Source organism: Glycine max, chromosome 5, assembly GCF_000004515.6.
Source record: "Glycine max cultivar Williams 82 chromosome 5, Glycine_max_v4.0, whole genome shotgun sequence".
Taxonomy (NCBI): domain Eukaryota; kingdom Viridiplantae; phylum Streptophyta; class Magnoliopsida; order Fabales; family Fabaceae; genus Glycine; species Glycine max.
In genome coordinates this window covers 40,180,183-40,207,125 of record NC_038241.2, presented here as the reverse complement: position 1 = coordinate 40,207,125, position 26,943 = coordinate 40,180,183, and the positions used below count along the sequence as shown (strand labels likewise).

The window sequence follows — 26,943 nt, the reverse complement described above, 5'->3', positions numbered from 1 at the left end:
ATGTTATTGTAGTTTTCAGTGAATTATTTCTTCTCTTGAGTTGAGTATAAAATTCTCAAGAAGATAATTTTGCTTGAAATCACTCGTTAAATTGGAGCAATCATGTCTTGTTAGTTGATCGTGCTTGGTAGTTAAGTCAATTAAGTTTTATTAAATAAAAAAAAACTAAAGATGTGATTTTTACGTGATAGACTTCTAGAAAAGATTTTGTAAACATGTACGCAAGTGCTACAATTTTTCAAAGAACTAAAGAATGAAAAATATAACTTAAAAAAGCTAATTAAATGCATACTTTTATTTTATTTTATTAAATTAAAACTTAAATTACAATACTACCCTTAAAATAAATTAGTAAAATAATTAAGATATATATAGAAAATATGGATTACATTAATTTTGTCACACATCTACGACATATAAAGTTGTGAATTGCGTACCATCATCTATTAGACTACAAATTTTTTTTTTTCTAGGTTGCTTTTACTTAGAGGCCTCAGGTCTCTGCTGGACCACTACCTCACCCTCTTCATACAACCATACCTTTCACACAATACCTCTCCATCCTTTTTAATAAAGAAACATCGGGGTTGAACCCCTTCAAAGAATCCATATAATTCTTAATAAGTTTCTGGCACTTTTCTGCCCTAAGAGCCAACCGAGCTTTACACTGATAATATATCAAAAGTAAACTCTAAAATATATAATAAGTTATAAAATTATTAAAGGTCCATTATATTAATTTTATAATCTAAGGATTATAACTACATTTCACCATCTAAAATACACCTCTTTCAAATCTAATAATGTAACGTGAGTTTATTCCAGGCCATGAAATACAAGGACAGAACTAAAAGATTTGATGAATTACAATGATATTGACAGCTGCGATTGCTATTTATAAGAAAGATGATGAAATAGAAGTATTAACGGCAACAATGCTGTTTAAATTACACGTGCACAATCACCAGATTCACATATCAAAACTGCAGTGTCTTTGCTTATTTGGCTTGCTAACTCTGGCTGTACCTTGAGATATTCACTCCTGACAAATGATGCAGCTTCAGTTGCAAGGTCAGCCTCCACAAATGCAAGGCAACACCCTCTAAACCCAGCACCACTGAAGCGCGCTCCCAATACACCGGGAGCCCTCAAAAGGATCTCATACAGTTGAATCAGTGGTTCACAACCTTGTAGACACATCATCATTCAACATGATCATCAATAGTTACTCTAACATCTAATTATCCAAGGATAACGTGTAAGTTAAGTTTCGTGTCTCATAAGTATTAGGAGATGTTATTTTCAAAGCACGCATACAATAAAAACTGATGAAAAATTTTCAATTGATTTAAATCAAAGCTGATGAAAAATTATTCATGATGCGTTTGATTAAATTATTAGATTCCTCTTAAAAAATCAGCTGTTTCATTATGGTCTTCTGTTTATCGATACAATCCAGATATACTGCAAATGATAGGACACCAACAGCTCCAATCTAAAGTTTGGGGTAAGGTAAAATTAAATTTGGAGAACTAAAATAGAAAATAAATATTTTGCTTTGCAGAGAATCTGGATTCAATAGTGAACATTCCATCATGTACCAAGGGCTTGGAAGGAAGCTTTAGGAAAGCAAGTAAGAAAAGGTTCAGAGGAAAATATAGAGCCGTAGAAAAGGAAACGACAGAACGAAAAATGTTTCGGAGTACTAAAGGGAACAACACAAGTTTAAAATTCAACACTATTTAAGTATATAGCCCTGTAAAATGTTATTGGTTTTCACGCTCAATTTTTTTTTGTGTGTGTGCATGTGTGTAAATTTTCAGGGCTATATACTTAAATATGTGCAGCCAGATATTGGAAAATTATAAAACTGCATAAGAAATATGTTTTTCTACCCCATTTTGGTTTCCTGTACTTCATGTCACTTTCATATTAGAAGAGCAAGAAGATGAAATTTCAAAACATTCCAATAATGAATTTGGGGATTTAGGTTATACCACATTCATAATTTTGAATGGAACTCCGACCAGAAGCTGTAATAAGCATTCCAAAATCATTTAACCTGCCCATCGCCCAAGCCTCAACTCCTGGGTTAAAAATTAAATAAATTATGTTTATAGAAAAAAAAAAAAAGGTTAAATGAGCAGGGCATAAACCCTCAAGATGAGATCTATCTAAGCTATTCAACTGATTATACCTTTCAAAACTCGCATATTCTCAGAGAAATAATGCTCTGCTCTTTTGGCTAGATCAGGTTCTAATTTGTGCTGCACAAACAAAATGTAGGAGTACTTGATTATGCTAAAATCATAGTCGGGATTTATAATATACAACATATGAAAGAAGCATTAAACATCAGTAAATAAGCTGGAACAAGTAAACAGGTTCAATTAACTAGCATAGCAAAAAATCTATAATACTTTCTTACAAATGTTGATATAACATGCACAAGAGAAAAAGATCGGAGTGACAGAAATGAGAATGTTAAGATGGATGTGTGGACATACAATAAAAGACAAGATACGGAATGATTGTATATGGGAAGTGGTTGGTGAATGGTGTAGCACCAATAGAAGAAAAGATGACAAAAAGTAGATTAAGGTGGTTTGGACATATGCAAAGAAGGCCAAGGGAAGCACCAATGAGAATAATGGACTGTATGATTATAGCCCAGTGAAGAAGAGAAGAGGGAGGCCAATAAGGACTTCGGAGGAATTGGTTGGGATAGATCTCATGGTAAATAATATTTCTAAATTTTTAGTCTTTGACCGAGCAAAATAACATTGGGTAATCCATGTAGCCAGACTCACCTACTAGGACAAGGCTTTTGATGTTGTTGTTGTAGTGCATAGATTCATAGAAAGAAAATATCAGTGCATTTATTACTTTTCTACAGTTATACAATTTTCAAAATCATATTCCTTGAACAAAGAAACTTATTTATTTAGCTATACATTTCATGTTTATTGTGCCATCACCCAAAATATAAATTGTGCATTATTATATCACAAATTTTGTAAAGATCTGCATACTTATCAATTTAACATGCCAATGCTTTATACCTTGTGAGCCTCATATACTTCTGGATCAACTGCTCAGTGGAAAAAAAAATATCTTAGATCAGTTAGCTATTTGAAAAAAGATATAACTAGGTTCACAGTGAGAAGGAAAGATACTGACCATTAGATAGGATGGGCTCTGTTTTGTAATCTCCAGATGCTCTGCAGAATGAATAAAAAATAATATAAACTTCCTGGGCGTTGATTATCTCTCCAAATTCATATACATCAATTTAGTTCTAATTGTAAATTGGTTTCAAAGGGAGCAAAACCTTAATAATAGGAAACTGTATGGACCTATACCTTGGGGAGGGGGAGTATAGGGACCAAAACCCAAATGAGTAAAAATTACTAAGACAAAATTTAAAAGTCTAGTTTGACTTGCATAAAAATAAAAAATGATGTTCAAGCTTAACTCATTTATTTAAATGAGCCAAATTTTAAGTTTTGGTTTAGCTTGTTTTAAAAATATTAAACCCAACTTATTTTGCTTGTTTTATAATTATTTTCCTTCTCTTTACCAAATATCTTCTTGAAATATCAATCACAGAAGAGCTAACTTGATTACCTTGCTAATGTCTTATATGTGGATTTAGTTATTATTGCAATTAAAATTTCTACCATGCATCCTTTAATAAACTAAGCGACCCAGTACACAATGCTCCAACGTAGTGGGGTTTGGGTAAGGTAAATGTATGCAGCCTTGCCCCCACAAACAGAAAGACTGTTCTAGGATTTGAACTCGTGACTTTTAGGTCACAAGGCAGCAACCTTACCATTGCGTCAAGGCTCAGCCTCATCTTTTAATAAACTAAACTGATGCAAATTTGACAACATCAAAAATTGATTCGTGAGAGATCTAATTGAGATTAATGAGGAGTAAAAGTTATTTTATCCATTTTGGTAATACCACTTCCATCCTCTTGCTCAGTTTATTGACACCCTTTTGTAAGTGTAAAGTTTGGCATTTGGCAACAGCTCTTTAGAGTTAGACACTAAAAATTTAGAAATGTCAAATATTTTGCAATGCATGTAAAGACAAGTTCTTATTAAAAAAAAATGAATGACAATAGTAATAAATTTGCAAAAGAAGAAAAAAGAAAAACTTACTCAAGAAGAATTTGTGCAGCCTCTCGACACTCTGCAACTCGCTTGTTATATCCAGGGTTATTCATCAAAGCTTGCTTCAACCCTGAAAGTGCCAACAATATTCTGGTTGCTTTTGGTTCCCCACTCTCGTTGTATTCTAGAACCTTTGGTCGGTAAACAAGCTTATAATCTTTGGTCTGCATGTGCAAACTAACACATGAAAATAGAGGAAGGACAACAATAACAGGGAGAAATTATTTGTAGCATAATTATTAATTAACACCATTATTTAATAATGGCGTTAATTAATAATTGTGCTAAATATTTAATTTATTAATTATGCTGACATGTCCCCCTATCTAAAGTAGGATAGAAATAAACCCACTAGGGTCAGCCTAGTGGGGGGGGGGGGGGGGGGGGGTGGAGGCTAGTATGCATGGCATCATAGATTTAAACCTCAGTGCAACATTTTTTTTTTTCCTAAAACAGCTTAATATGACAAGCTAAATGCCACAGAAAAGTTTTAAGCAAAACAACAGTAAAACAAAATCAACAAAATAAACTAGTTATTTACATCTTCAAAGATATCCAGCTCATCCTTATCCAAGCAAACAAAAATATTTTTCAACTTTCATGTATCTGAATTAAGGACGTATCAAAAATCAATGCCTACATGAAACAGATCTAGCAATTAATACAAGTTTGTGGAACAAGCAATTCTTTATATTTGTAAGATGACAACTTATGCTACAAGTTAGTGGCAGAATTTTGAAGTGTTTTGGCTGATAAATTCAATTGCCCCATCATTTAGCAAGTCCCCTACTCTTCCAAAAAAATAGAAGGCTTTAGGGTCAAGGAACTTAGAGGAATATATAAACATTGCCACTGAGGATTTGGTAAATGATATCATCGGCAATTTATTTCTTGGGGGAAAGTGGGGAGGTGAGCCAGTCTAGTTTCCCTTGTATATTTTACAATGACCTACACTGTTCGATTGCTTTTCAAACACATACTCTCTCATTACCACCCTCCATATAGGTGAAAAAGATGCATAAACAAATATATGGACACAATAAGAAGCTTGAGTGACAAAAGGGCACATGATCAACATGCCAGATACCAAATCTAGTTCTGTTACTGATGGGTATGCTTCAAAAAATCAAAATACATTAAGAACTTGTGATAACAACACATTAATCCAGGTATTACCTTGCAATTCATGCACATCAAACAACCATGGCTTGAAAGTAATATAGCTGATTGGTCCATTATGCCATTTTTCAGACCCAAATATTCGTTCTCAATCAACCTATAAAGACAAAAGTAACATTAGAGGACTGATCTAATATCACCAGACAATTAAGAAATGACTCAGTAGCATATCTATGATCGCAATGAATGAAAGGATGAGGATCTAATTCCTTTTAAGCTTTGGTGGCATCTTAACTTTTCAACTTCGATTTTGAGCTTTGGTAGCATCTTAACTTTTCAACTTCAATAGTAACATTTTAGAATCATTTTACTCTCCAGCATAGTGAGTAACTAGCTTGCAAAGACGTGTAACAAGATTGTGAGAAGCAGAGATTAGAAGGAAAATATTTCCCTTTTTCTTACAAACAGCTGAAAAGCACCAAAGCCTTGATAACAGAAATATGCAAACAATAATGTTGGGGGGCAGGGGGGATGAAGACTGTTAAAATATTTGACTGTTTTGTATTGATGAAGACGTGACATTCAAAGTAAAATTAAAAGGGGCAATGCTAAAGAGTGCACTGGATATTGGTTAAGGAGCATTTAGTACACCTTATCAAATGCTTTCAATTACTTAAGAAATTCTGATGCCTTTGACAGCACTGATTCATACATTTGTCCGTGGTGATTGACTTGGTGGTTGAAGGGAAAAGGGGGCAGGGAGAGGTCGTGGGTTTGAATCCCTCCCATTGACAAAAACTAACAAACTAGCAACTAACATTGGCCGATAAAAAAAATACATTTGCCCATGGTTCAAGAAGAATGCATAGTGACTGTCTCCAAGGACTTGGATAGACTTACCTATCATAATCAATATTTTCTGTGGGAGATATTACTAAATCATTTGCATATTGCAAAGCCATGAGGCAAGCTACTCCAACCTGCCAAACAATGAAAGTTGAAATACCCAGAGAAAGTCAGAAGACATGGGCAGTTGCCAACAAGGATCTATCAAGGTGTTTTTCAAAAGAAACCAAAATGAACAGCTTATTAAAAAACAACAAAAAGAAAATGAGCATAGGATCAGATTAACAGATATTAACATTATTTGGAGAGTCGAATAATATATTGGGATCTGGCTGTAATTAAGGTATTATTAGTAATTCAGGGTTATAAAAGTATTTTTATTTTTAATAAAGCTACAGTCAAATAAATAAATAATAATCATTTCTTCAATCATCATTTATTTTGTTACTACTAGGAATTAAAGTGCACATGGATGCACAAAAGAAAGCAGATAACATTGACAACAAAAATTGCTCTCCTCTCCTAGTTCATCTTCTGTTCCAATATCCCCATACCATGCTTGAAAGTGAATTTTGCTCAAGAAGCTAAACTAGCTAGATCTTCTTCTGATGAATTTTTTTTCAATTATTACAAGTCCGTCATACTCATAATTTTAACGACCGAATTAAGAGAAAGTAGACAGGGAGAAGTCACTATCTTACTGCAGCAGAAGAGCTTAAACCCGAACTGTCCAGACCTTCAGAACCACATATGTATCCAATGATACCCTGGAAACATTGTAAAAAGGATGGGTGGGAATACATTTTGAAATAACAGAAAGAAATTGCATGCAGTGATCTTCATTGCAAGAAAACCAGAAATACAACACAAGCAGTTTCTTATTTTCTGGCCATGAGATTGGAGAAAAGATATTTACAGTTGCACCCATCTAACATTTACCCGAGAACCAGTCCTATACAAGATCAAGATGACAGAGGTAAGTTCCATTTTGTTTTCTAGTAAATCAAATGTCATCATCAATAATCTTACTTGAAGAACAACAACAACAAAAAGGTTTTATTGGGAAGGAAAGTATTTATTACATCAGAAATACAAAAGTGCAATAAATATTCTTTCCCCAATAATTTAACTTTTAGTTGCTACGGCTGATGTTTTAAAAAAAAAAAAAAAAAACTAATCTAAACTTTAAAACAATTAAAAAAAAATGGGATGTGCCAAAATAACATCTCATAACAGGACCCCAGACATAGGATCTAATGACCCCAAACTTTGCTAAACATGACAACCTTGTGCAATGCTTAAAATCTGAAAGCATGTTGAAAAAGCAGCCAACTAAAATATCACAAACTGTATTGCTTCCATGAAGTCCTGAACAAAAATAAGCAACCTACAAACATAATACATCTTCCAGTACTTTCTGATTACAGAAAATCTTAATAATCCCTTGGTTATTTCAAGCTATTTTCTTTCTTTTGTATAATTCAGTTGGCCAGCTATACAACCAACTATACTCTATAATAGTGAATGTCATACTTTAAAAGGATAAGAGAAAAAAGTGGGAGTAGCAAAAAATAAGATGGATAAGTGGTCGTTCAAGAAAGGATAGAATACAAATGATTGTGTACAAGGAGATATTGATATCTGAAAATTAGTTAAGATGGTTTGGATATGTGCAAAGAAGACTAATGGAGCCGGAGGCACAAATGAGGAGAGTAGATCACATTGTTAGCCAGGGAACCCATTATTATTCTTGTTTATATTATATGTTGTAACAATTAGAAATATAATCAGCCTATTAATTTTATACATTTAGAATTCCTAATTAGGTTGTCCGAATCAGGGATTAGAATGAATTTGTCATTAAGAGTTGAAAATCAATCTGGACTATTTATAGAGGAGAATAGAATCAAAGAAGGCATCAAGCCAAAATTTCTCGACATGGTATCACGGATCTCCTACCTTGAGACTTTAGCCCTCCTTCTATGACAGAGTTGTACACCTTCCAGCAACGGGTATCACTCTTCCTTGTTCCTTGCCTACTATCTTGTGCATTTTTGGTTTTGTGACAACAATGATGTTGTTCGTTTGCAATTTTTTGGTTTTTTGTCGTTCAACAGTGTCTTGGTTATCTGGTTCGCAATCCCTAATTCTCGTTTATTGTTTAGTTCGTGATTCCTAGTTGTGGTTTGTGGTTCTTGATACAACTCGTCTTGTGCTCAATGGGGACAATTTCTAGTTCTTGCTATTCGTGGTTTTCTGGTTTTGATCCCGATTCTTGTTTGTTGTTGTAGGTTCCTTATGGCAACAGAGAACCCTTGTGTCCACTTTAGTGGCAAAAACTATGGAGCCTTGAAGTTTCAATTCAAGATGTTTGTGAAAGGAAAAGGCTTGTGGGGCCATCTAGATGGGACTTCAACTGCTCCAGCAGACAATACACTAGAGGCATGGCAGATCAAGGATGCCTAGATTGTAACTTGGATCCTCACTTCCATTGAAGCACCCTTGGGTCCTTTTTCTACCTCTAAAGATATGTGGGATTACCAAAAGCACTTACAACCAGGACAATGCTGCAAAACGAATTCAATTGGAGCTTGACATGGCTCTATTTGGATAAACTTCTTCATAAACACTTATCGAAAAAGAAAATAATAAGGTAAAATGAATCAAGTTTTTCCTATAAGTTAAAATCAACTTATGCACTTAAACATTTATAAAAGTTTTCTCATCTAACTTCTCCAAAAGCTAACATGTATAAGTTGATTTTAACTTATGGGAGGAGTTTAATACATTTTATCGTCTTAATTTCTTCTTCTATAAGTGCTTATGAAGAAGTTTATCCAAATAGGGGCATAGCTACTTACCATCAAGGAAGTCTCTCTATTTAGGATTATAATTGTAGGTTGATCGTTCCACTATTTTACATGTTGATGTTTCCAAAACTCTCTTATTGTTGTTCAACAATTCTATGAATTCAGCAAACAAGATCAATTTCTAATGAAGCTTTTTTGTTCAAAGGAGAACCTTTCAGACCACTACTACTTCAATGGGCCCAACCTCTACTCATGCAACCTCCAGTGCAGGAACTTTGACTGTGGAGAGTGTGCAGCAACTGGTACTATCTGCTCTTTCTGCCTTGGCATTCGAGGTAAGTCCAATGCCATCTTATCTCGACACTGATTTGTTGATTCTGTGGTCTTTAATCACATGACTAGTTCCCTGAACATTTGAACAATGTTCGCACTTACAATGACACCAAAATATTCAAATTGTTGATGGTAATACTCTTTCTATTACTTCTGTTGAAGACATTAATCCCTCCTTTTGAGACGTGTTAGTGTTCCTTGGACTTGTTTTGAAGTTAATTTCAATAGGACAACTGATGGACAACAATTGTAATGTTAACTTCTTTCATGTTGGTTGTTTTATGCAAGATCAGGCATTAGGGAAAGTGATAGCGAGGGAGCCTAAAGTGGGCAGACTATTGCCTCTTCAGTTTTCTCTACCAAGTCTTTTTTGCTTGTAGTGGTGTCCCAAATTTAAGGATTAGCATAGAAAGTCTAATCATCCAAATTTCACTGTTTTTGGATTGTTGAATAATAAAATTTCACAGAATTAATTTTAACTACAAACATAACGAATTTTTAAAATTATAAGCACAGTAAAAATAATAATTATGAAAAAATAGCTTCAGTCTGATTTGCTAGTTGATTTTAGAGTTTCACCAAAGAACTCATAGGGAAGTTGACAATAACCTCTTGCTACTAAGGTTCATACTTAGATAATATCAATACAGAATGGATGGATCCCTTTCCCCAAAATGTACAGAACATCGAACTTGGGGGTAATTATGCCTTTTAGTTAACAATTTTTAAGCCCTAAGTAAACTAAACTGCAGAGCATAAATATTCAACTTAAAAGTTGTCTTGTACCATCATTCTCATAATCAAAGTGAAAGTGCAAGTTAAACTATATTATCATATAGAGCTGCTATCCATCTGATATACATATAGCACAAACTCAGCATAATCAAGTGATGAACAGAAAGGTGAACCTCTGGCATTATATCTGACCTTAGAAAGATTGTTTCCTCTACTCTGTAGTGCATATACGGCTCCTCTAGCATAACGCCCCCAGTTACATTGTTCCTGTAGCTCTGATGAATCTTTGTCCAAACTCTTATCTTTTGGCTGCTGAATCTCATCAACTCTATCAAATATCAATCACTTTATAACTCAAAACTGGGCAAATTATATAATGTTCTAGATAACAAAATTTTGCAATAAAAACAAGAATAGCCCAAGATCAGAATGACATTAGAAATGCATGTCATAGCTCAATCGACACTAGCCCTAAATCTTGAAGATTTGGGTGTGATGATGACATTGGAGGTTTGATCCTCCATCAGACTGGCTATCCCCTCCCCTACCCAGGTACTCGCACCTACTATGTAACTCAAAGAAGAAATAAAGAATGGCAGTTGAAATCATATACCAACTACTACTTAGAGAGCCCATCATTCAGCCATATACGTAATGATGGTGAAACTTCACATCATTTGTCAATTAGTAAGAGTTAGCATTTATATTTCATCTTCATTAACCATTATGAAGCATGTATTGTAATCCTAATGATTTGGTCAGAGGTGGCACACATGTTAGGACTGTGAGGAAGAGGGGATTACTACAGTTAGGATATTGATTAGTTAGTTAAGGGGTTAGTTTGTCAGAGGGGTTTATTAAATATAAATAGGGGAAGAAGGATAGGAGAAAGGAGAAATCCTTTGTGAAGGGGAAACCCTTGGAGGAGAATTTTCTCTCCTATTTTTTGTTCTTTTCATCCTATTTAATAAAATTCTTTCTTTTCTTTGCCATTTCAATTCTTGGTTCCTAACAACAAATCTAAATAAATGCATCTGGCATGCATTCACTCAAGATAATTTTATAAGAAATGGAATAGAAATTTTTAAAAAAATTAAGAAACAGCAAGCTCTATAATCATTGACCACAGACCTGAACTTAACTTCTCCCTCAAACTGTCCAGAACGAATTACAACCTAAAATAAAAGTCCCAGAGATCATTCATCAGACAAATGAAGGTATCATGAATAATGAGTCTGTGAGCGTAGGAAGCATATAAAGTGAAAACAGGAAAGAAGTTAATTATGACTTTATGAGCATGAAAGAAGTCAACTTTACCTGATTACTGCCAGAAGGAGCAAACCCCAGAAGTATTCCCTTATTGATTGTCATAGCTGCAACGGTCCCACCCTGCAAATACCAAAAGAAATTGCAAGAGAACTCCTTCAAATTTCAAATGAAAATTGTGAGAATAATGCCTGGCAACTGAAAAGGTGAAATTTATCTGCCCAGCACCACCGATCTAGTACATATTGCTCAAGACCAACCCATTGAGTTTCTTTTGCAATAACATAACAGAAAGAGATATTAAAATACCTGATGATCAATGTGTGCCCCCAAAGGACATATTCGATAGGGAGATACCACAACTCGAACTTCCTCTTTATTCAGATCCACTATTTTCGAAACTCTCTCTCTCAATTCATTTAGCTGTAGATTACAAGTAGATCAATCACAAGAGTATCAAACAGTATTGGAAAGAGGAATAGTTGATCAAAAGGCAATTCTTCTTCCACTCCAACTGTTCAGGTTCTCTTTAACATTTGTCAGTTATTTTCCACTTCCATTGTAACATTCCATTCGTCAACTTTCGAAAGGCTCAAAACATTATGAATTAAATAAGTTGTTAGCACAATACAGTCATGCTACACATGATCCTAGGTTGAGCCACAATGGAGAGGATTCACCAGAAATCCCTTGCTCACGATCAATCAATTTTATTATTAATAGAATAATATAATATCCAAAACCGATCCAAACACTCTTGCCATCTAGACCAAGGTAAATGCGGAAATGATGTGCAGTTACCGATCCCTACGCAACTAAAGAAACATTGAGTGGGAAAAGACAGGCAAGTACGTTATCATTGATTTAATGATGCGTACAACACAAATATAAACTTCCAGCTGAATATGCCAATTGCAATATGCAAACTAAACGATGCAAAAACAAGAAACAGAGTTCAGTGAAGAAACAGAAACAGCTTCAGGGCGTAGAAGAAAATTAAGTTACGCAAAAATGAGGACGAATTAATTTAAGGAGCAGATCAGAATATAAATAAGCACAAAACAAGCACCTCAGCATCAGAAGGCCAGCACCGCGAAGCCATCTCTGCAACAGCGAAGGGAAGATTCAGAAACAAAGAGGAGATTTGGAAAACGAACAGAAGCACATGCAGTTTTTGGGATGGTGATAGTGATGAAGCGGTGCACTTTGGCGCATATACATATACATATAAATATACAAATGAAAACGATCAACGGTTGGTGAAGGTGCAATATCAGACAACTCGCAGTAGAAAACGCATTTATTTTTTGTATGACATGATATTTTATTGATCATACGAACCCTCTGCTCAGGACAAATTAGCACACAGTCTAAACCATGCTTGAGAGAAAAACTGAGAGGAAATAAAAAATTTCAAAATTTTATTTCTACAAGTCGATCTTTTTTTTAATTTTTTTTCTTTCTCTCCGATCTAATAAAAAAAAATACATCCTGTTTTCTTCCTTCCTAATTTTTTTTCTTCTTCCATCTAAACATACCATTATAGACTGTATTTATTATTTTTTTAATTTTTAGAGTTTTTGGTTTCTCAATCGGATCGTGAGATTTTGATTTTAAAATTAATTATCGATTAATCTTATTTAAAGTTTCTTATTTTCTTTTAAAGATGTATTATATGAAAAATAGAATTTAAGTCTTTTCTCAAAATTGCATCCATTGAGTTATTATTATTATACAGTATATTTATTTAATAAAAAAAAATAAAGTTAGGATCCCGTGTAAATTACCTAAATCATTTACCTGTAAGCCATCTCACTAAGTTTGACAATCAATGTCTCTATATTTTAAAATTATATTATGTAAAAATAATAACACGTGGTGGTATATTTTTTATTAATATTTTGTAATGGAGAAATATCAGAAAAATGTTTTTGAAAATTTACTAAAAATACAATAATTAAGAAATGCAAAATCTCTTAAAAAAATATTCCAAACTAGAGGACAAATCGGATAAGATTGTCTACTAAGCCTTGGCTGTATGCAGCAGTGTGAAATTTTTTAAGGTCGGTTGTTTTCTTGCGTCAAATGACACTTGGGAAATATAATTGTTTCCCGTCGTTGGATGATCTAAGAAGACTTTTAAAGTCATCTAAATGAAGGGTATATGATCTGTTGCATGTAATATCTCAGTCTCTCCCCAGTACAGTGTATAGGTGTGGGACCCGATTCCGTATCTCCGAATCATACCTACGAAGCCACTTTTCACGTTTTCATTGAGACAATATATTCTAGGCAGGGAAATGAAAAATGGAAAATGCGTGCTCATATTTCAAGATGTGGGTTTAATTTTTTTTAATTAATGTAAGCATCTTGTTAATAATTTGTAAGTCTTTTTAAAAACATATTTTCACTCTTAAAGTATATTTTAGTTATGATGAGTTCTGGGGTCCAACTTATCAAAAAATAATTCATAAAAAAATAAAAGATAGTGACACATGTCTATTAGTAATAGGTCATAAATTTAATAATAATATATGTTATATTTTTCTTAATATTTTATTATTTAAAATTTTGAAAGTACAAAACACATTTTATATTTATCATGTCAAAAAAGTAGGAGAATCGGTAAAACAAACTTATTTAAAATTATTGTTTAATAATGGAAATAGAATATTTAATTTATCTTAATTAATTCTAAAAATCACCTTTCAATCAAACCGTTATTAGAAAAAAGAACTACTCAAATATAGTTATTAGAAGGGAAAGATAACTCTTTCAGTGTGGTAGTTATTTACCTCTTTTAACTATTTTTATTTTTAATTTAAAACTAAAAAAAATGTTTTGTTTCCAACTAGTCTATAACAATGGTAAATAAGAAATACTTGATTTTGGTTTTTATTTTTTTACCTATTATAAATATCCAAATTTTATTTTTTTAAAAGTAAGATTTCAAATTTAAATATAGTGTATGAAAAATTAATGTTGGAAGGATATATTGTACCAAAGATGTTCTCTTAACAAGATTGTCTTTTAGAGATACATATATTATGATCTTAAACTGAAATTAAAAGAAAGTTAAAAAAAGCATTTAACAAATAAAATTTAATTTTAGTGCATTATTTTCACATTAATATATTGTATTAATTGCTTATTAATTTAGTGATTATATAACATACATAATTAAAAAATCTAACTTTGTTGAAGTCACTTCACAACCTCAACCCATCATTGAAGATGCCTTGGCCACAGTCAATACTTTCAACACTCTTCGTGAGATAACTCTCTTGACTGTCTTTGCTCCTACGGGTGTATCCGAAGAGAGAATACAAGAATTGTTGCATTTTCAACAAGCCAACCTGGGAAAAAACTATGAAAGAAAGGTTCCTTGCTAAAAGCATGGAAATCAATCTACCGATCAAGAACACACTAGAGTTCTCACTCAAGTCCTTCAACGACTTTGTGCTCTTTAACATAAACATGCTAATACAACAGAGGTTGCCTCCCTCTGTCCAACCACTTTCGCCTCCTCCAACCACTACTCCTGCACCTTCAACCATTGCAAATCTTGGGCATGTGCCTCTACCTTCACCACAAAAGTCACCACTAGTTATCCATCAACCTCCGTCCATTGAAGGTTGACCATGATGTCCAAAGTCATTTCCTTTTTCTCTTCAAACCCATGTCTCTTGATAATGACAAAAGGGGAGAAAGTAGAATAGGAATTTTGATTTATACAACACTTGTACTTATATGTTTTTTTATAAAACAGGTGCTTTGGTGTTCACATATGTGTGTTTTTCATGTTTTTTTTATTTCTCTACATATACTATGTATTTTTTGATTAATACATATTCTCTAATACATGCGTAAGATAATGAACTCAAGCAAAGTCTCATTTATCCTCACATAATTTGCCCATTCATTCTGATGACGTATTTGTCCTAATTATGCAATATCTGCTCGAATTATGTCTTTGAAAGATCTCCTCATGTTGTGATGTTTAACAAGTTTGTTGTATATCAAAGTTATATTCCTCAAATACACAAACCAACAGTAAGTGGTGTGCAAAGTACAATCTAAACTGCTCTTATACTCTAATCTTTATCTCATCGTCTTACTCTTTAGGCATCAAAATTTATATTGTTTGTAATCATCGAGAAGTGGGAGATTATTAAGTTTGGTTGCGTCCAAGTCACATTGGACTAAACTAAACAATTAAATTCCTAAGATTTTGATGTTAACAAAGTATAAATTTTATGTATTAACCTTTCATGCTTAAGCTACAGGTTCATCTATCTCTATGAGATACAAACAGAAAATCATAAACAAAAAGACTTTGGATGATATTGCTTAATGTCCAATCATGAGAAGACAAGTGTTTTAGCACTTGGCTCGTAGTACAAAAGCAATGGAACAGTTACTCAATTATCAAATACTAAAAATAATCATCAGAAAATAATGTCAATAGGTTCAGTAAGAAACTCGTGGCATAGCACACAAAAAGGAAGATTTAAATTGTCTTGTCTTAACATTCTTAATTCCTTTAGTCTCATGATGTTAACGTTTCTTTCAATTTGTATGCTGAAAGTCAGCTTTAAACACTAGACGACACTAACATATTGTACTTCTCTGAAGATATGCTACATAAAGTGTTTATGGTCTCCAATCTATCTTTGCACGATAGCATTCAGTTGGGATCTCTCAACGGATCAAAGCTCTGAAGTCTACATAAAACTTGAAGATTGATGTTCGTATTAAAGTTGTTGAAACACAAGAGAATAATATGAGATAAAACAAATAAAGTGTTGTAACGTTGTTAGTTTACCGGACGAAGAAAACTTGAGCAAATTAAGTGAATCTTAGCTTTGCTAAGTTAGCGAGTTTCACTATATTTGAGTCTATTGTGTAATCACTCTTTGAGTGATTATAATATATTTTCTATCAAACATTTATTGTTTGTAAGAGTCAAAAGTGACTTAATAATAAAGGATACTTGAGTTTTAATATTAGGGGAAATTAAGGATAGTATTAGGAGTGACCTAGAGAGTACTCCTCATAGCAAGAAGTGATATAGAAAAATACTTAATTGTAATCAAAGAATTTATTAGTGGAACTCTTTAAGGTTTGAAGGACAACTAAATGTAACCCAAGAGTTAGAGTAAACCAATGTAAAATCTTTGTATTTTTTTTTTGTAAGTTACTTCTACATTACTGTATTCAAGTTTTATGAACAAATTTTGAAGCACAACATGATTTTGAATCCCTTGGACGAAATTCATATTCCATTAATATTTGTTTGTGAAAAACTTTTAAAAGACTAAATTTTTTTCTATTATACTATTTAATTTTCCCCCTTTTAGTGTGTTTCAAGTATTTCCATCTCAGTGCCAAAAACATTTACTTAGTTTAACAAATCTTGCACTGTGACAAGCAAATTCTATTGTTCATAACTTAACTAGAGGAATTGATTCTTTTGTTGGTCTCCTCAATATATATATATATGTTGATTTTCCATCACGGTGTTACTGATCATATTTTGATGCGGAAAAAAATATTTTTGTTTTTAGAAAAAAAAAAAAAAAGGAAGGGGAGTTGCCCACTGCCCTAATTATTCTTTAGTCTATGTTATTTTATTCATCCTTAAAAATTAGTCTTTGCCAAATAATTATGACAGCACTATCCAACCTTCCATGCTTTGCTCTTAAGTTTGATCAGTATATGATAAAGATGACGGGAATCAAGGTCGGAATGATCACATTGATTACTTTCTCCTAAATCCTCATATTTAATTCTTTTTATTTACAGTTTTGAATTATATAGTACCTTATTTAAGAACAACGGAATTCCTTATCTGTCAAATTATTTAATATTAATAAAAGCGTGTGATTTTTTTGGTGCTCAATAAAAGCGTATGATTGTTTGTGTTTCTTGGTACAATATAATTATTTGTATTTGTACTTGTTTGTTAGTAATTGCCACCAAAATAATTGTTTAATAGTAATCAATAAGAATAATAAAATTTTAAAATGTCTCTTCTTTAACTTTTGATCAAGTGTTTTAAATCGTAGGTTGGGAATTAATAGACTAAATTTTGTTTTATTTTTTAAACACAATAAACATTGTTTAGGCAAAAAAGTTAAATGTAGCAAAAAGAAAAACGATACCAGAATTTTTACACAAAAATATATTTAATGTGGGTAAGAAGAAATCAAAGATTAATTCAACAAAATATCTATATCATATGAAAGTATGATTATAAAATTTGTCTTTTCTTTCTCAAAATATACAAAAGTTTTTCTACTCTCGTTACTTAACAATAACGGTTGACATATCACTTTCTATTTTTTTTTAAAAGATGACTTGTTGATGGGATAATTCAACTTCCTATTGTCCTTTAATAATGAAAGGATATGATATCATTTATGAGCATAAGTCTTCATATAAAAAGTGGATATCAATTGTCTATTATCCAAATTTCTCGTCTCCCTCATCCGTTATTAGTGGTAGCAATCTGGAATTGTGTAAGGGAAATGTTATTCTCACTCCCAAATTTTCTATTCTCACCCCATGTATGTAAAATAAAAAATTCATTCTAAAAATATTTTTTTAACAGAAATAGTTTTTGTTATATATTTATACAACATAAATACGTTTTAATTGTATACTTTATGCAACAGAAACATATTTATAATGAGTATTTTATTCCACCTCCTTTTACACGACAAAATACATTTCTGTTTTGTTAATTTTGCAGAAAAATACAATTAATTATAGATATAAGTTAAACTAATCAAATTAATGGTGATATGAATTATATTTTTTTAAACTAAAAAATAAATTAGTTAAGATACAATTTGTCCTTTTTAATTGTAATAAGTATCATATACATTATCATTTATAAAAGTAATTAAATTAATTATTATAAAAAAATAAATTTATTAATGGTAACCAAATTAAACATGACACTAAATTTATATCATAATTGATTTGATTATGATTAAAAAAGATAACTTATGTCGTCATTAATTCAAATTTCAATTAAAAAGGTAACGTGTGTCACCATTAATTTGATTAGCTTAAAAAATAATTTACACCTACAATTAATTAATTTTTTCTATTCCTAAAAATTTAACAAAATGGAAATATATTTTTGTTGTGTAAGTAAAGATAAAAAAGCTACACCACGAAAATATGTTTTCATCGTATAAAATATATAAGGGAAATACATATTTCCCTTGTGTATTGTTTTGCATCCATTTTAAATAATGAAAAAGTATTTTCATTAAAAGGATAGTTTTGAAATAATAAAAATTTAGAAGCATGTGGGAGGTGAGAATGCAATCTATGAGATGAGAATAACAACTACCATTTTGTAATCAGAACCTTAACTTGAATTGGACCTCCTCAATGTCGGGTAGTCCTAAGTTAACTTGGGCCTTAAATTAGCATTAGATGTCTAAATAGGATTATGGTGTTTTTCTTTTTCATTTTCACCTCAATCCGTTTTTTCCTTTTTTTATAATTTTTCTTTGAATTTTTTTACAAATTTGAGATGTTAGAATTTTCTTGCTCTCAATTCCTTGACAATATCCTCAACCCTCTTAGTAAACATTATCCTAGTCTGATCATACCAATTGAAATATGTATATTTTTGGTCAAATTTTGATTTTAGTCCCAGAAATTTGGGATGAATTTGATTTTGGTCCCCCAAATTCATAGAAGAAAATATTTTATTTTTTCAAATTTGAATAAAAAAATACAATTTTAGTTTCTTAGCTCTGGCTATCAACAATAACAAAACTACTAACGTGACTAAGAGGAGTCATGTTAGCAATTGCAACAAAATTTAATATGTTTGTCACTAAAATCCACAGAAAAAAAAATACAGGAGTGGTAAAAAATAAAAGATGCAAAATATAAAAGCCCAACTCCCCTAGCAGTAGAGTGGTTAAGAACAACCAAAACACATAAATACAAAAAGAGACATTGAAAGGCTTAATTCCCTATATTTTGTGAGCGTTATGTTCTTGTCAAAGGCAAAAGCCAAGTGAAACATAGCCCTGCAGTTTGTGCGCATACCCATATGAAAAGGCTTAATGAATAAATGTGTAAAATCCCACACCAGGCACAGTATTGCATCAATTGCACTCAAACTAAAGGTGATAGACTGATGGTCATCAATATCGTGGCATTACAAAATAGACTTATCGCATATACACTCTCCTTAGACTCCTCGTACCCTAGATGAAAAGTCAGCATCAAATAGATGTGGAAAAGACTAAATATCACTTCTAAATTAGCAAATAAGGGTTTTAGGTTGGTGAAGGTTTTCTGAAAGGAAGAAAAAAAAAACAAAGAAAAAATAGATAAAAGGATTGTTCGCACTTGATGTCATTTAATTGAGATGGTAAAAGATGATTTGATTTTGAGTTAGTCACTTTAACATAAAATATATATTATATACCTACTAAAGGAAAAGACTAAACCAACAAGTTATTTATTCAATTGTTCATGAGTTCAATTTTGATAAATAAGATTTTGGATTCGAGTTTTGTTTAAAAAAAAATGTCATGAAGAAGAAAAGAAGAGAAAAACTAAAAAAAAAATTGTTTTAAAATGTTATAGAAATTAATTAGGAGAAATTTTATAACGAACAAAAGAAACTTTTATATTTACAAGAACTTAAAATATATTTAGGGCTGATTTGGTAGCTTAACAATATTAATAAGGCTTAATTATGGGTTTGGATTTTATGATATTTTTCTAATATTTTGCTTTTGTTCGGTTGAAGATTTTGCAACTGTTTGTCTGTTTTCTTTTCTTGCATTTCAAAAGAAAATTATTTTTGAAAAAAGAAATGATATAAATATATGCTTTAAACATATGTATAGTATATTTTTATTGTTAAACTATTTTTTTTAATTAAAAGTTCATATTATGATCAAGAATTAGGCTGGACACGCGTTAGATTTAATAAAGAACAATTTGATATGATCGTCTAACTCATCCTCTTAAAAAAAATTAATTACTAAATTATGTCAATATTAGATACTATATTTTTAAATACACCAATAATTGTTAAGATGATACCTAACATAATGTCATTTTAGTAAAATTATACAATTTGCATCATTAGCTACTTTCGGATTGTGTATGGTCTCATATGTTCTTATTGTTTTTTTTTAACAATTTACTTTTTATGAAAGAACTTTATTTGAGTTAGATAAAAATTATTAAGAGTGATAAGTTTGTTTCTCCAAACATGTAATACACTAGCATATTCAAAATGTTAACCGATTAAATTAAAACAAACCAATTTTGTATAAATTAAGATAACCATATGTAATATCCGACTTTTGGTTATATGGAAAAATCTGAACCCAAACTTATAACTGGTCAACTCGGATATTATCAGTTAAAATCAGAACGAATTCGGATGGATATCCACGAATACGGATTTTCTTGCCATATCTACATGCAATGACAAGACCCATTGATAAAATACAAATTTTGAGGGTTGTAAATGAGAACTGGCTCAAAATCCATATCCCTATCTTGCAAGGGCCAACAAATTTCAAGAGCCCAAACAAAAGAATGAGAATCTGATCAAATTCATCACCTGTGTAATCATGTGGAAAAAACTTAATTGGAATCTGATCAATTTAAGCTAAAGGAGAAGAAAACACTTTTATTTTAAAACTAGAAAGATCATTGGAATCTCTCACGCCAACGACTGACACATGCCCAACATTTTCTCTTATAAGAAACAAAAAGAAAAGGGAAAAAAATAAAGTAGCGGTGTTTCGTTGATATCTGCGGAATCTAAGGGTTGATAGGTAAGGTTGAATAGGCCTCAGTATACAATTCTAAAATTAGATAAAATAACAGAAAGATGAGATTCCATTGCTAAAATTCAATGTGAAATTTTTCACAGAATCTCTTTGTGCCTGTTTAGACTCTAATAATAAGAATGGCAACAAATCAGGTTGAGTAGTATTAAAAAACACGAAAGTGGGTCTAGTTGCTCAAATATCATACAGAATGACAGATTAGACTTTTCCATGTACAGCTCATTTTGATTTTATTCACTTCACTAAAACAAGGCTCTTCCTCTTCTAATTTTCAAAATGCACGTTAGATTAGAGAAAGAAACGTGTTTACTTTGCTAACTCCATGACTATTTATTCTAATTGCAAAAACATCTATAGTTTCTCTACCCACAAATGGTATACTGACGCAGCAAATGTCACTCAAGAGAGGAAAAAATTGCGTGTTCTTGAAAGTAAAAGTATTAATCAATTTAATTTCTAAAACCACAAAAATGTTGGTTAGAAATTTTATTTTCTAAAACTTTTTTTCGTTGTTACAAGTTTTTGTAAAACTTTTTGCTGATACCACCATCTCTGAACACCACATTTGTATTCTCCAGAGAAGATAATGAATACCACATTTGTATTTTCCAGAGAAGATAAATTTTATTGAAATAATCGGATAAAACTATTCTTCATAAAAAGCCAATCTTATTTGAATTCGATTGAATCATTGTGAACGATAGAACAAAAAACTTGTGTTCTTCAAAAATAAAGGCATCAATCAATTTAATATCTAAAACTATAACAATGTTAGTTAGAACGACTAATATTTTTGTAATTTCATTTTGTTGAGACCACATCTATGTTCCAAAAATAAATCTCTATTCTTCATGCAAGACAATATTACCCAAGAGGCCACGACTATTCTCCAGAATCTCAACAACAAAACAAAATTTACTCGAGTAAAAAAAAAACTATATATGACCAAATTTTTCTCCTAAATATTTATTATAACTGCGTATTCAAGATTCAAAACTGATACCATCAATTAAGCTGAAATAAATTGCAAACAAATGATATACAACATTTAAAAAAACAAACACAAATGGAGAGTATAAGTATAAACACAGATCCATAGTTACCGTAAAATTCTTCATTGATCACTAAAAATTGATCATCATCATGAAACTGGGCATCCGTTGTAACAAATAGTGAAAGATAACCCAAAAAGCCTAAGGACTAGTTCAAAGACATCTCACTGAAACCCACCCACTAAAATTTTTGGGGGAATGGATCCAAGGATGAGTAGAACCAAAAAAACCCATTCCATTACAAGGGGGCAAAAAAGAGATTTTACAAATTCCTGAGTTCATTTACAAAATTCAGAGAGGCTAAGAAACGAAAACAGGGGAAATCTGAATCGGAATGGCAATCGAGAATGTCAAACCTCTGCTTTCTGGAGCAGAGGAGCAAAAACGGCGACGTTTTCCTTACAGGAATCGGAGGAGGAGGCGGAAAGCATGTTAACGAAGTCTTGAAGAGAGAGACTTCCGTACTTGTGTTCGTCCTTGTGGAGGTACTTGACGACGTTAGAGAAGAACGGGACTTGGCAAGGGAGGACCAAACCGCCGTTACCTCGGAGTCCGAACTCTTCTTCGGTTTGTTTGAGGAGGCCCTCGAAGAGAGCAAGGTTGAGGAAGCGCGCGGGGATGGCGAAGCGAGTGCGTTCGGGGCCCACGTACACGAAGATGAAGCCGGAGGGAGGGCGTCGCACGGCGGAGGGCTCGTCGGAGGAGCGGCGGCGGAGGCTGATGTGCTTCCAGCGAGTCATCAGCTGCTTGAGACGCACGATTTGGCGAATCTTGTCGACCTTCATACCCATCGCACCCGCCATGGCACCTCCTGCTGGTCGCGAGAGAGAGAGAGAGAGAGTGAAGCAAGTGCTATGGAAAGAGTTTTGAAAATAGAACAGTGTGGGAGAAATGAATGAGAATGGGAATTGATACTAATACTACTACTACTACTCCTCCGCTTAGGTTAGGAGAAAGAAAGAATTATTGTCTTTTTCCCCAACCCAATCACTAACCTTAACTGCCTTTATCTTTCCCAAAATCTCAATATTTTTTTATTCCTAAAATTAAATAATAAAGTGTCTGCGTACAAGGTTTTTTTTTTTATTAATAATAACAATCAAAGATAAATAATTTCAATCGTTTAAATTAAGTTTTTTTTTATTGTATTCAATTTATATCAAACAACGGAAATTCACTTTAACCATAAAATAAATAAAAATCAATCTTTATGTAAAATATACCGTACTTTTCCTACTATGGTAATAATAATTACTTTTAAATGTGTATTTTTATATAATTTTAATTAATTATCAATTGTGTATCTACTTTTATATGATAAAAGTAAAATAAATAATTTAGTGAATGAGATTTTCACAATCTCTATTAAGCATGATTAATTTTTTTTTAAAACTGAAAACATGCTTATATTATATCATTTATAATCAGAAAACGAAAAAAAAAAATTGGGAATCAAATCAAATACATGTTGGCTAGTATAAAACTTAAATATCCTTGTTAAACAATGAGCGAATTACTTTGTTTCTCAACAAACAAATTGAATTGAACAATTTTCAATGTTTTGTCACTTCTCCGAGCATCCTTGTAGTATGATTCCAATTTCATTGTCACTGGAACACGATCACATGATCAATATTCTTAATAATCTAAATTATTACCCTTTTATTTTTATCTACAAATATAATTTTTTAAATTATTCATCTCTATCTATTACCCTATTTTACCTCCAGATTTTGTCAATAGTTTTATTGTAAGGATTTAAAAAGAAATACAAAGGATTCATAATATATACATGTAACTTTCATATTTTTAGTTGGTAAGATAAAGAAAATTACTTTTAAAAAATAGTTTGAGAGAGAGAAAAAAGTTACTGTATAAATTACTTTACATATGTATCCTAAATTTTTTTTCTTCTGCAAAGCTATTCTCATAATTAAATTTCATGAGACTAACACTTAGACATAAAAATTACTGAAATAGATCGATCTTATTTCTCCAAACAAATTATACTAAAAATATTAATTTCCTATAGTATGTATAAAAAAATCCTAAATTCCTGGTATGTAAAATTATGTTTACACATAATATTTTTTAGATTTTATACATCATTAAATCCAATAAATTTGTATCGATAAATATGTTAATTATTTTTCAGATGATAATCTCTATATCTTTTCATTTTTTTTGTTTTTTTAGAACATATATTTTTTCTATTTAATCTCATGTCACATATTATCTTCCCAATAATTCTTTTTATCCTAGAATATTTAATTATTTTAATTATTTTCACCATTTTAGCTCATGAGTAAGTAAAACATTTAGTTTAAATAAAATAAAATTCTAATAGTTTTAATTTATACTTCAAACATCACACTCAAATTAAAAATATCATACAAAAAAGTAAAAAAAAAAAATAGCAAAAATACTGTGAAAACCTTTGTTCAAGTTGGGAAAAAATACAAAAAAAAAAAAACTGTCGAAGTTTAATATAACATTAGTACACACTCAATAATATTAGTTACATACGCGTTCATTTCGATGTGTAAAATAATACTATTAATTACATTAAATTACAAGTAATGTATATTCATATAACTTTGTAATTATTACCCGTAAATAATATTTTTTTTCTTACCCTTCAATTTATTAGTAAAAAAGATTCTGACTAATTTAGATTTCCACAGAAAGATAAGTAAAAATTAAAAAAAATTCAAGGATTAACAATACTATGCTATTTAAAGCATATCCAAAGATTAGCTCCAAAATGTATATTCAATTTCTCTGTATGATTATGTTAAATCACAATCTTAATATTTTCCAACAACAATAAGTAAGATAATAATATATAGAGCTGACTCCTCTAAATTTTGCTCCACTTTAAAGGGTAAAATTAGTATATTTTTGTTGGTGAGAAATTCGATACATTGTACATATAAAAACAAAATTTAGTATTGTTGGATTTGCTTACAAATAGTTCAGTTGGTACGGATGATGTTCATATTAACAGGGGCATGTAGGCGATCGACCTGTGATATGAGATTGATGTTTTGAGACCTACTCTAATATGAATGAAGTCGCTACATCCAACACACTTGAACTTTTTATTCATAAAAAAAAATCAGTAAAATTTGAGTCTTTAATTTTTTTATTGCCATCATATTAATATAAATATTTATTAATTTTATTAATAATTAATTTACGTCAAAAAGTATTGGTGGGATTTTCCCTCTTAATTCAAGACCTTATTTCAAAGATTTGATTCAATACTAGTACAATGATATTGTAAAGTAATTTATACTTTATTCTGTTATACCTTATATTGAATAATAAATTTATTAGTTTTTCTTAAAATTATTTTAAAAGTTTTATCAAATAGGATTTATGATTGAAATATAATATAAAATTATTTTACAAAGACCATATATATTAAACACAAATATTTTTAATTTTAAAATAATAATATTTTCCTTTTTATTTCGTGTCTTAAAATACAGAAATGTATATTGAAATAAATTTTTAAAAAAGAAATTAAACTTTTATTCAACCAAAAGTAATTAGTTTAGCTGAAAATTAAAAAGGAAAGATACTGTGACCGTACAAAAGCAAAAGAAAGTTAGTGCACGGCCGGAGTTTCTCTGAAAACGCCGTAGTACTTTTCCGTATGCATGCGGATACTGAAAAAATGGCCATTCTCACATGGATTCATAATAACATATTCTGTTTTGGTTGGCTTGTCGGGTTTTTTAACACAATTTCTACCACACGAGTTTCTATGAAATTTAATTTTATGCTAGAAGTAGAACAGTGATTATTATTTCTAGACCTGTTGAGAAAGCAACTCAAGTTTAAAAAGTGGGAGAAAAATATTCGGATTTACCGGTCAAGTCTTCTAAGTCACTTCACATGGGATCCGTGATTTCTTCACCCGCTCCTCTCTCAAAAACTTTACTTTTCCATTGCTTCAAATTAAACCTTACTCTTCTTTTTTTACGGATCCGCTGCCGCAAATCACTCTCTTATCACTTACCAAAATACATTACAATACTCACCACGTGAAAACTTTTTTATTTGCGGGAAACATTTATTTCACATGATGATATGATATTGCATTTTAGAAATTATATTTTCAGGAATCATATTATTCTTTGATATATTTAAAAATGGTTTGGTTATATTTTAACATAAGTTTAATGTCTATGACATGTATAAATATTTAATTATAAATTATTGATTTAATTATTTTAAAATAATTCATTTAAAAGCCATTAAATTTATTATGATAATTTTTGATTGAATGACTATTAGTACATAATATTTTTTTCTTTTAATATTCCTAGGGTTATTTTTTTCTAATTAAAAAAATTTAAATGAAATAAATAAAAAAATAGAAGTTACATGCATATTAGAGAATGACTTTTCATGTTTTTATGGGAATAGAAACATGAAAAAATATATTAAAAAGAAAATTATGATATCACAGGAATAAAAAATACATGAAAATAAATTTTTAAAACTTATAACCAATATAAGAATGTTATATTTCTATGTTTACATGTATAAGAATAATCTCTTAATCCGTGATTACGCAGCATTTCCCACCACTAAGTTGATTTGAATATGAGGATCAACAAAGGATTCGGTTTGTTTTTAACAATAAGATCTATTACGTAAATACTACTACTATTTATTATTTTTATAATACATACAAAAATGAAACAAAAAATAAATAATACATACAGAGTAAAAAATA

The 26,943-nt window shown here is 31.0% G+C and overlaps 2 protein-coding genes and 1 long non-coding RNA gene across 4 annotated transcripts; 1 reads left to right on the top strand and 2 right to left on the bottom strand.

Moving 5' to 3' along the window:
- Nucleotides 1-789: 789 nt before the first annotated feature.
- Nucleotides 790-12,604, bottom strand: LOC100795881 (galacturonokinase). Its single transcript, XM_003525264.4, has 14 exons — nucleotides 12,360-12,604; nucleotides 11,600-11,713; nucleotides 11,342-11,413; nucleotides 11,156-11,199; nucleotides 10,217-10,352; nucleotides 6,848-6,913; nucleotides 6,201-6,280; nucleotides 5,358-5,457; nucleotides 4,170-4,345; nucleotides 3,181-3,221; nucleotides 3,063-3,091; nucleotides 2,198-2,267; nucleotides 1,998-2,087; nucleotides 790-1,187 (listed from the first exon to the last, which is right to left on the bottom strand). The coding sequence occupies exons 1-14, from the start codon at nucleotides 12,390-12,392 to the stop codon at nucleotides 943-945; spliced, it is 1,296 nt and encodes a 431-aa protein (XP_003525312.1). The 5' UTR covers nucleotides 12,393-12,604; the 3' UTR covers nucleotides 790-942.
- LOC106798750 (uncharacterized) lies at nucleotides 8,033-9,576 on the top strand. Of its 2 annotated transcripts, XR_001388498.3 has the most exons (3): nucleotides 8,033-8,158; nucleotides 8,438-9,041; nucleotides 9,162-9,576. It is a non-coding gene; the product is annotated as an uncharacterized lncRNA (long non-coding RNA). The 2 variants fall into 2 exon arrangements; XR_005891617.1 differs by having other exon boundaries at nucleotides 8,438-9,576.
- A 9,615-nt stretch (nucleotides 12,605-22,219) lies between the features above and the next one.
- LOC100797463 (indole-3-acetic acid-induced protein ARG7) lies at nucleotides 22,220-23,168 on the bottom strand. The gene has a single exon (XM_003525267.5). The coding sequence runs from the start codon at nucleotides 22,994-22,996 to the stop codon at nucleotides 22,544-22,546; it is 453 nt and encodes a 150-aa protein (XP_003525315.1). The 5' UTR covers nucleotides 22,997-23,168; the 3' UTR covers nucleotides 22,220-22,543.
- Nucleotides 23,169-26,943: the final 3,775 nt, after the last annotated feature.